The 11,100-nt window shown below is 38.0% G+C and overlaps 1 protein-coding gene across 1 annotated transcript; it reads right to left on the bottom strand.

Moving 5' to 3' along the window:
• Positions 1–1,255: 1,255 nt before the first annotated feature.
• On the bottom strand, positions 1,256–9,006 carry Cbr-glr-3 (the record flags this gene model as incomplete). The annotated part of the gene is made up of 18 exons (XM_045236916.1): positions 1,256–1,355; positions 1,504–1,569; positions 1,872–1,948; positions 2,236–2,310; positions 3,406–3,585; positions 4,162–4,395; positions 4,851–4,949; positions 4,993–5,211; positions 5,398–5,515; positions 5,602–5,864; positions 5,907–6,023; positions 6,067–6,528; positions 6,849–7,004; positions 7,766–7,878; positions 7,929–8,226; positions 8,639–8,724; positions 8,779–8,889; positions 8,940–9,006. The coding sequence occupies 18 exons, from the start codon at positions 9,004–9,006 to the stop codon at positions 1,256–1,258; spliced, it is 2,841 nt and encodes a 946-aa protein (XP_045097434.1).
• Positions 9,007–11,100: the final 2,094 nt, after the last annotated feature.

Below are 11,100 nucleotides of genomic sequence, written 5' to 3'. Positions count from 1 at the left end.
ATTATAAAAGAAGGACGAATCTCAGAATCTCAAACTCCCAGAATCTCAGGATCTCAGAAACTCAGAAATGCAGAAGTTCTGAAAATCTGATTCTCAGTATTTAAGAAATTTCGAATTTCAAATGTTTCAAATTTCGAATTTTCAGAAGTTTCGAATTTTTCAGGCGTTTCGAATTTCAGAATCTTAGAATATTAGAATCTCGGGATTTCTGAGTTTTAGAAGTTACAAATTTCAGAAGTTCCGAATGCCGGATTTTCAACTTTCTGGATTTTCAGGTTTTCGGTTTATCCGATTCCATAACTAATAAATTCAAGATTTTTCTAATTCGACCTATTTTTAAAATGATATTCAGAAGAACTATTTTCTGTTAGAATGGGCGAAAGATTGAAAATTAACATCATTGCATATTTTTTGAAAAACATTTAAAATTTTCGAAAGAGTTTAATTACTGCAGAAAATCATAAAATACCGTAAAACCTGTAATAGAAGAGCCCCCACGCTGACAAGTTTAAGCTCGAATATCTCGATTCCTAAGCAAAAATACTAACAGTTGATTTTATGATAAACAAGTCGTCAGTTGAAAACTTTTTTATATCTTTGATAGGAACCAAGATCATTGAGCTCAAAGTGTAGGTACATTGATGGCACAGCCAAAGGCGCCGACCGCGTCGCAATGTTGGCGCGTATTTTGAGCCCAATTATTTATGTTCCCATAAAAGATATAAAAATTTTATCAACTGGTAAATTGTTCGTTTATAATTTTCTGATAGCTTTTAAAGGCATCGAGACAATTGAGCTAAAAACCTTTTCGAATCTATCACAGGCATCGAGAAAAAAATGGCTTAAAGTTTAAAATTAGGGGCTCTTCTAATACAGGGTTTTAGGTATAAAAATAAAATGCAGAAAAAATATCCAAAAAACCTCTTCTCCAAATTACTCATATCGTTCTCCCGATACCTTCCCACATTTCCCTTCCCTCGATCAGTCATGAATAACAAATGAGGCAAACATTCAGATATGGAACTTTTCCGGTGAGTCACGCATCACTGCGGAGGCTGTTATCGCATATGGAGAAAGAGAGAGAGAGAGAGAGAGAGAGAGAGAGAAAAAGGGAAGTGATTGCTGCCACGTCACATCAATACCATAATGAGCAGCTACAAGACGAGGCGGCTCAGAGCTCACCGAGAGAAGGAACAAGAACAAACAAATGAAAGAGTTACAAGAAGTGAACAAACGCCAAGACAACATTTTATTATCAGTAGAGCGCAAGTTCACTTTTCTCGACAGTTTCAGCAGAAAGTGCTTGCATTGCTTTGAACTTGCTCAGAGCATGGGCAGGTTCTAGGAGGATCCATCTGGAAAATTAGGAAAGTAGATCAAAAACGGGATTTTCAGGGTCTGAATATCTAAATTTCTTCACTATTTCTGGCTAGTCAAGGGTCCCAGAATTTCGAGAATTAAATGAATGAAAGGTAATACTCTCTTGCCCCAAGTATGACTCACTCGCACTCGTGTTTGCGTTCTAAAAGTCGCAATCGACGCTCGATTTTGTTCGTTTTGATTCTCTTCCTAAAAAGGGTGTTTTATAGAAAGGGCGCTGAAAATTCGCTCTATTGATAAACAAATAGGAAGTGCTTTCAAGCGTTGTGCTCAATTATCTCGATTCCTGTGAAAGATATCAGAAGTCGGTCAACTGATTAAACATTGGTGATATTATGATAAATATTTCAATAGCTGACAAAATTTTGATATCTCTCACAGGAACGGAGATATATAGGCTCAAAGTTGTGTGGGCATCTTTAGAGGAAATACGGTTTAATCATCTTTCAAAAAAAGTTGACTATCAATAGAGCGCACTTTCTCCTACTCACTTTAAAAAATAGAAAACGATGAGAAAGACGAGAGCTTGAACAAGAAATTTATAGGTCGCGTATAGGGTACTACTTCTCTGAAAGCACAAAAAAACTGAATATTCGTAATTAGTGATCTGGCTCACCACATCAACGAACATGGGAAACTTTATAGTAGGGAGAAGGGATGTAGTTGATGCCTGGGAGCAAATTTGGATGACTCAATGTTGGAAATATGTTTCGTGGATTCCACGGAAAATATTAGCCATTCAAAAATCTAATTTTCCAGACAACTGGTTCCTTTTATAAACTTTTACATCTTGAAACACAAGGATGATATTTTGAATTTGTTGATTCATAGAACGAAGATAATACATTTCTGCACATTTTTCTGGTTTACAGTATTTTTTCTAGGTACCCTGGTTTTTGAGATATGCAATTTTAAAGTTCGAAGTGTACCCTTTGAAGATACCGTATTCGCTCTATTATGCAGAAGCTCATCGTATACGGGCAATTCGAGCTCAATTATCTCTGCTCCGGAGAGAGATATAAATAATTTGTAAACGGATGTAATGTTTATATAAGAAACATTTTATCAGTTAACTACTTGTTAATATCTTTTACAGAGAATGAGATATGAGCTTTAAGTTGACGGTTCTGGAAGAATTCTATTAGTGTGTTGATATCGTCCTTTGAGTCAGCTATACCTCAAAAACTAATATTGCGGATAGAGAAAGTTTGACTGATAAAACGAAGATAATCAATTTTCACACATTTTTCTAGTTCGACTTAGAAAATGTTTATGATAATGTGATAAATAATTTATCAGTTAGCCACTTTTTGATACCTCTTCCAGAAACCGAAAAAGTTAGCTCAAAGTCTCTCTCCCTCCCCCTCGAAGCGGGGTTAGCTTTAGGGGTTAGCAAATAAACAATCTATCTGCCTTACTAGTTTAAAATACATGGTCCTAGTAACTGTAGAAATGACCTAGAAACAGGAGCCACGTGGCTTACAACAGACCCATCGAAAAATCACGGTCGAGGAAGGAGAAGCAGAAGAAAAGAAAAGAAGGGGAAAAGAAAAAGTGTACAGTTATATTGAAAGAGTCTTGTTCTTCTTCTCCGCAGGTATGTGTCGTCTAAAATTATATTGTTGTGCTTGACGGGGACGGTCCAAAAGAGAGAAGGAAAGAGGAGAGAGTGTTTGTATGCAAATTGCGATTTTTGTTTGCTTTTCGTCCCATCCTCCCCGTACCATTCCTCTCATTTTTATGTCTGGACACTCTCCACATTTTGCACACCATTTCCAAACCTATTGATTTTTGGAATTGATAACATTTGGAGAGTAGAAATGTATGAGGGAAGAGCACACACATATTCCTGATTACGGGGAAGACATATACTTGGAAAACAAAATGTGGAGGCTGGCGTGTCGTTGGCGCGTTTGCTACTGTATATATCGAATTCTGAACTGTTGCGACTCAGATTCAGAGGCATAATTTCAATTTGGCCAAAATGTTTTATTTAAAGAAATCAAATGTAAAAGTGGGTATAACGTTAACATGCCGAATGACTTGTGACTGTGCTGGCGACGGTTTGCGAGTGGTGATAAGCTCGAAAATCACCAAAATCGCGGTCAAAACTAATCCGACCACAAGAAGAATGAAAATGCCACCGATGGATTCTCCATCGTCTTGATCTTTCCTTTTCGGTTGTTCGCAAACCACAGATTTGTCCTGAAATATTATGGCTGCACTTTGAGCTGAATGATCTCGGTTCCTGTGTGAGATGTCGTAAAATTGTCAACTGATCAAATGTTTGTTATAATGCCATCAACATTTTATCCGTTAATCAATTATGGATATATCGTATGGGAGCCGAGATAATTGAGCTCAAAGTGGAAGTAAAGTCAAGGCGCGCCAATGGCGCCGACTGCGGCGCCTGCTGCGTCGCCAGCAGCGGTGCGTGTTTTCAGCTTGATTATCTCGATTCCTATGAGTGATATCAGAAAGTAGTCAACTGACAAAATAATTTTGACATTATAATAAACATTTTGTTAGTTGATTACTTTTTGAAATCTTTCAAAAGAACCAAGATATTTGAATTGAAAGTAAACACAATCAAGTAGCACTACACTCAAAAAGAATTCAACCTACGTTGAGCCTATCTATCTCATTTTTAGTTAAAGATATCAAATAGTGATCAACTAACAAAATGTTCATCATATTACCAAACATATTTTGTCAGTTGGTCTCTTCTTGATATCTCTCACAAAGTTCGAGAAAAATTTTGTCAGAGTTGAACGTTAAGGCGGTCATTCTATTGGAGCTCACCTTCCACCACTTCTCCTTCAATTCGGTCAATTCTGTTTTCTCTTGCAATCTCAAAATGGCGGTGGATATTAATTCTCGGTATGGCGACCCTTTTGGAAGTCCAATACCGTATCCTTTTTGATCAATCAGTCCACCGATTTGCATCAATTCACAATCACGCTCCACCGCGTATTCTAACATTGAGGATTCCATCAAATATGCATAGTCTGAGCTCTGAAAAGATTATAACAAAACGAAAAAAAAGATCAAGATTGTGAAGGAGAGATCCTCCATCTTCCCACGAGAACACCTTCCTCCATCCCCATGGTATAGTGGATGGCGTAAGTCGTGAGATGTCGGCTGCTCTCCCAGACATCCCTATATAAGTGAACCCCTGTTTTGTGTGTTTGTTCTTCCGAGAACATATACTAAAATTGGAACAATACAGAGAAGATTAGCATGGCCCCTGCGCAAGGATGACACGCAAATTCGTGAAGCGTTCCAAATTTTTTGAATATTTTTGTGTCAGCTACATCAAGACTTTGTATTTAGAGAACTTCGACTTACTTATTAAATTAATTTTGAAAACAATGAAGATTACTTCATCGAAGAAATTATCAAAAATGAAAAGGATTTTTGTAGGGAATACATCGAAATAAAAATGAATCTCTGAAAAAAGTTTTACCCACCTTGACCCTCGCGATTCCCTCTTTTGAAGACTGCACAAAAAGTCCCGGAGAACTGGACATCAGTTGCCACATTCGTTCATATGTCTCGATTTTGGATTCCTGAAATTATCCGACCAGTTAAGTTTCTCAGTAGCTGCTTTACATTGAAAAACGACATGGTCGATCCTCTTCCCAGTGTTCCATATTTAATTTTCGTCTGTCCCGCCAAGTCGTCAGCATTCTCGATCGGTGTCTCCATTCGTCTTGTCGTCAGTACTGCAGCCAAATTGGCGGTGTAGGAAGAAATAAGAATTAGAGCGAAAAACCACCAGATCGCTGTGAGAAGACGAGTCGATGCTGCACGAGGGCACAGTTCACTTCCCTGTAATTTTTTTTCTCACAATGAAGGCTGTGGCTTTTTGGTTAGGATATGGGAAGGATTCGGATGGGAAGGACTCGGTGGCCTGAGCCTATTTCCGAAAGAATGGACGGTTTGGTCCACGGCTAGAACCCCCGACCTGTTTCCGACAGTGTTTCTCAATGGAGCGCACTTGCTAAGGTACCTTACCTGTTGCATCAAGGAGCATACTGTAAACCAAAAAGAGTTTCGGAGCGAAAATTGATTGTCCACTGGTTTGTACTGCCCGTTGTCCTCGTCTCGCTCGAATTGTTCATACGGACTTATTCTAGAAGATTTTTTGGAATTTGGAGGTACCATGGGATATATAAAAAGGAGGGTGAGACCTGAGAGACGCGGTTGCAAGCTACTCACTTGGCTATAATCCAAATCGCCACTGATACCACAAAATAACTTGCGAACGTCATAATCCAAACTTGAGTACTCAACGGATCCATAAACTTGAACCAGTCGGAATCGGTGATTCGAGGTTTCTGAAAGCGCCAATTTTCAAAGTCAAATTTTCTGCTAACCTTAAACAAAATCGAAATTCCCAAATGCATATAGGGAACTGTGAAATCGATCACCTCCGATCGACCATAGCTGATGGTTAAGGAAGCTACCGCGAGATCAGCATCCTAAAAAACTACTGTAACCTTTTCTCATATTTTCAGCTTTACCCCTCTCTGTAACTCTCCAACCATTCCACTCCATTTCCCATTCGACTCTTTCGAGCCATACGCGTTATCTCGCACCTTTTGAATGGTAAATGTGAATTTTAGGATATTTGCGATCTTCTAAAATTTCTTGAGTCTTGAGGATTACTGTCGATTGACCTACATGCAATAAATCGATACAGTATCCCTCGTAGGATCCATTCGATGTCATCATCACAAACGGAGCTTCCAGGTAGACAGAAATCTTCAGATGCTTCCCTTCCAATGTTAACTTCTCAGTAGAATTAGCAATTACGACAGCTTCAGAAGATGCGATTCGTCTGGTACGACTACTCCACTCGGCGAATTTTTGATATGCTGAAATTTCAGCCGAGATCTTAAAAGTTTGGTTAACAAACTCACTTAACTTTCTCCTATAGACATGCAAAGTGTAATTGGATCTCTCTCCAGATGGTGCCCAATGCAAGTCTCCAGAAATACCAGATAACGGAGTCTCAAAGAATTTCTTCTTGATGTCACTGCCAGCTTTCCAAGTCTCTCCACACCGTGGTTCCTCCCAGATGTGAATGGATTTCATGGATCTGATGAGGAGACGGAGTGTATCAATCCAAATCGATGTCGTATACTGAAAAGGAACTTTTCTTATTTTCCAAATTTTTGATTTCTGAATTTCATTTAACTTCGATTTGAAAGTTCCGAAATTCCAATTTACCGCGAGCACTCAATTAGAAGGCGACCCAATACTTGCACTTCTAGCTCAATTATCTCGGTTTCTGTGAAAAATAATGAAAACGCGTCGATTGAAAAAAAAATGTTGGTGATATTATGACAAACTTTTAACCAGTTGGCGGATTTTTGATATCTCTTACAGGAATTGAGATAATTGACCTAAAAATGCAAGGGGTGGGGCTTCTATCAAAGTGTTTACGGTATCTATATTCTTACCGGAACTCCTTTCTTCGGAAGTCGAATCGAGGATTTATGAACAATTTCTTGTCTGACATCTTCGATAAACTCAGAATTCACATCATGAACACCAAATGAAGTGATATTGCAATCCTCAATCCCTCTGATACTATCCAAATCCACTGTTACCAGATCCTAAGCGAAATATTTGTTTGTTTGTTGGATATCACCCGGTATGGCTTGTCTGATAGAATCCATATGGGGAATTTTTCAATTTGTCTGAAAATTTCAAAGTCCACTAAACAAGATTTATGCTTCATTTTTGTAATTGACTACATTTTTGCCAAATTCCATCCTGATAAGATATGGCATTTGTAACCAAGAATAGTTATGCCACTTTAAAACTGTTCATTGAATTTTAATCAAAAGCTTGTCAATTACGCAAATGAAGGTCTATTTTTGTTCAGTATATTGTGAAGCTCTCAGAAAAATCGAAAAACTCTGGACTACTTTTTTCAAGACTGGCTTCAATGTTGACACCGGAAAAGTCGATATATTTTTCATAGTTGCCAAATCACGGGCCGGCCCGTCGAGAATTTTGGCGGGCCGGGCCGATGAAGTGCCGGCCAGGCCCGGCCCGGCCCGGCCGGCCCGGGGTACCTACAGACGTTGATATTTTTTGAATTTTTTTCGAAAATTTTTTATTTTTTTCAAAAATTTAGACAAAAACGACCTATTTTTCGATTATTTCTTACTTTGTTAATTTTGTTGAATAATGCAACCTTTTTTCTTTCTTAATTCAAAAAAATTTCCCAAATTTTCAGTGGAAAATTTTCAACAGTGGTAGGCGGGCCGGCCCGGGGTCGGGCCGGGCCGAGAAAATTTGTCTACCAGCCCGGCCCGGCCCGTTGCAACTATGATATTTTTGGTTTGATACAGTACTTGACTTGACCTACCATATCCATAACCACATAATGATACAAAACCCCACACATTGACATATTGGCAGCCTGTTCCAAAAAGTGAAGAGCTCGCGGCAATGGGATATTGATGACGATGCGGTACCGGTCTAAACTTTGAAACCATCAAAACTTAAGTTTATGGCAACTATGTACTAACCCAATTTATTCTTAATATGCTTCAACTCATTCCCATAATCATCACCGTGTTTCAATCGAACCAATTGAGAAGAAAACGAATCGGGGTCAAAATGTCCGGCTGTTATCATATCAGTAACTTCGAGAAGTTCATCAGCTTCATCGAACACCACCACTACATCCTTCCATTTTTCGCGTTTTATAAATGCAGCAACAGCCAGGGATTTGGCGTTAAGATGAGGGTGAAGATGGGTTGATGGACGAGTTGGAGGTGATAAATGGAGACTAACACATGGGACGTTTGTGTTGTCAGCTATGCTCTGGAAGAAGTAGAATTTGTAATGTGTTGTTTTGATACCGAAATCATTCAAGTTGGAAAGTTCGTTGTCGAATTAAGAACTTTGGTTGCACAGGTGTGTATTCCACAGATTACTGTAACTTAAATCTTTAAAATAAACTAAAAATCAGCTCAATCAGACCACAATCCTCATAGGTCGATTCAAAACCTAGCTAGAAAGTTGATTTTTTGATCATTATGTGTGAAATTCTTTGCTCTCTTAAATTTTCAAGATGACTAATTTTCAGTTGACTATTTTTGGTCGCAATAGTCAAAATATGATATATAGGGTACCGTATATCTCGAAACTATAACTGCGATCAAAAACTTCAACTACAAAATTTAGGTCATTTTCTAGCTCGTTCCGTTTTTGATAAATTTGGATTCAAGCTCACCTGAACTATTGCCGCTGCTGCCATATGCCCTTCATATTGTTCCGGAAGAATTACAGCCGATGCACCGAGAGCCAAACAGTTGCATACTGAAAAAAGTATAGTAGAGCGATATTGCTTTTTTTTTCAAGAAATACTCCTACTTTCTTGTTTTATCCTCCACAACGGTTTGGTTTCGTAAGGAATCACTTGAACTCGAAAGTCCACAAATTCTAGCACCGGGTTGATTTCATCGATAAGATTGGCAGGGACAGCTGGGAAATTATAAATTTCAAAAATTTTGTATTAGAGCAAACTTGCATACCAATTTTATAAGCGTTGGAAACGCCAATAGGAAGCCAAAGGATACTTAAAAATTGGAGGATTCGCATATAGGATAATACAAAATGTAAAAATAGGAAAAATGGAAAAGAGGCATGTTCCAAAATGTCAATCCCAATTAGCAAGACTAATGGGTACTAATTTGGTCCACTTTGCCACAAAGCCGACATCTGGACACATGGATGCACATACCGAAGACTTACTCTTTCCCCTCGGCCACCTGTCAAAAAATTGGGTTGCAAAAGACATGTTCTTCTTCTTTCCTTCGCACTCCCAGCCGTCACTTTATCCTGTCATTTGTGAGCGTATCCAGTACACAAACAAGTACTCTCTCCACGTGTCACTTTGGATTCTCGTTACAATCCGTTTTGATGACTTTGTTGTTCGGATGAGATTCAGGTGGAATCAGATGAGATAGATGTTGTTGTTGTTTTTGGAGGGAGTGCGACTGTCTGTGTGTCTGTCTTTTGGTTTTAATAGTAATTGCTGGAAAACCTTATTTGGATTTTTTGGTTATTTGGGATTTTGGCCTTAGTTCTCTAATTTTTTTGTTATTGTAAATTTTTTTGTTATTGTTAGTAGGCTTATTTGATAGAAAGACCTTTTAAAATTTTGTTGTTTCCGTACTTTATAATTTCTAATAATTATATTTCAAATTTACTCAAATATCTAAAAACTCACTTTGTGGACATTTAAAAATTTACACCTTCAGTAAACATTGCAAATATTTTGGAAACCCATAAAACCTGTGAAAAGAGCTTCTAACTGTGAGCCGATTTATCTCATTATCTGTAGACGATATCAAAAAGTTGTCAGCGGATAAATTTCTTATCAAAATATCATCAATATTTTATCAGTTGGCAAATTTCTGATATCTCTGATGGGAACCGAGATAATTGAGCTGACGGTATGGATGGGCTTTTATTAGACGAAATAGAGTAATCATTCAGAGCTAAAATGTGTGACAATTTATTTCCTCTAAAATTCCTCAAGATCACCTGGACAACTGACCAATAAATCTCTATAATATGACCGACAAGAATATATTTCTCTTTATTCTTTCTTTTGTTTTCTTATCCCATGAGATCTATGAATTATGAATCTTTTTCTCTTTCTCGTGGTCATCCATTCCAATAGATAAATCCATAAACATTATCCATCTCTCTCTTGTGCCGACGAAAGATGTACGCGTAACTGATTATTACACTGATTCCTCTTTCTGATCCGAAAACTCTTATCGAAAAGAGATCAGTGAGAGAGTATGGGAAAGTGAGAGACCCAGAGATGGGAAGAATTAAAGATGAGAGACACATGTGGTTAGTTAGGGAAGAGAGTCCAGTAATTTGAACTTTTCGTTTCGAAAGTTAGAAGTCACATTTGTAAATATTGTTTTGTATCTAATGCTCAGCGAGAGCAAAGTAATGGACTAGGATTTTTGAAGTTTTGGTTTTCTATGCCATCTTATTCCAAAAAATATTTCTAAAAGGCCATTTTTAGGCCATCAAAGTAGATTTCTGAGCCATCAAACTCGATTCCTAGGCCACCAATCCCGACATTCTCTGATGTGAATATTCTATTCCTTTTTTTTTCAGTTTCCTGACGTCATCCATCTTCTTCTTCTCTTTTTTCTTCTCCCCATTTTCTCCGTTTTCTTCTTCTTTTTTTCACTCCGGAACAACCTTCCGAATCCTTTTCCTGCTTCTTCTCTAGAGTGTCGTCTCGCGAGAAATTTCTTGCATGACTCGCAACTTCTTGTTTTTGTCTCGTCTCGACTGTCTTGTCTTGTCTCGCATAAATGCTTGTCTCGTCTCGCGCTCGCAGATGCTCGCTTTGTCTCGTCTCGCAAATTCTCGTTCTCGCAAGTGCTCGCAATTTCTTATTTCACGTGCAAGACTCGCACTTTTCCTGCGGGTCTTGCAAGACTCATAACTGTTTTCAATTTTTGTTTTCAAATTTGATGCGTGGCCCAGTTAAATTCCCAAATGTACTTTCATTTATACTTGTTCATTAATTTATACTTGTTAATAAATGTTATTGTAGTTAAAATTGGGTTTCATATCAAGTTTTTTAGCAGGTTGCTTTACTATAAACCCCCGATATTAGAATTTTTCCTTTTTAATAGAACTTGAAACAATGGAAATACC

The sequence above is a fragment of the Caenorhabditis briggsae genome (genome assembly GCF_000004555.2).
Source record: "Caenorhabditis briggsae complete genome, chrI, whole genome shotgun sequence".
In the NCBI taxonomy this organism is placed as follows: Eukaryota; Metazoa; Nematoda; class Chromadorea; order Rhabditida; family Rhabditidae; genus Caenorhabditis; species Caenorhabditis briggsae.
This window is presented reverse-complemented; position numbering and strand designations above follow the sequence as displayed.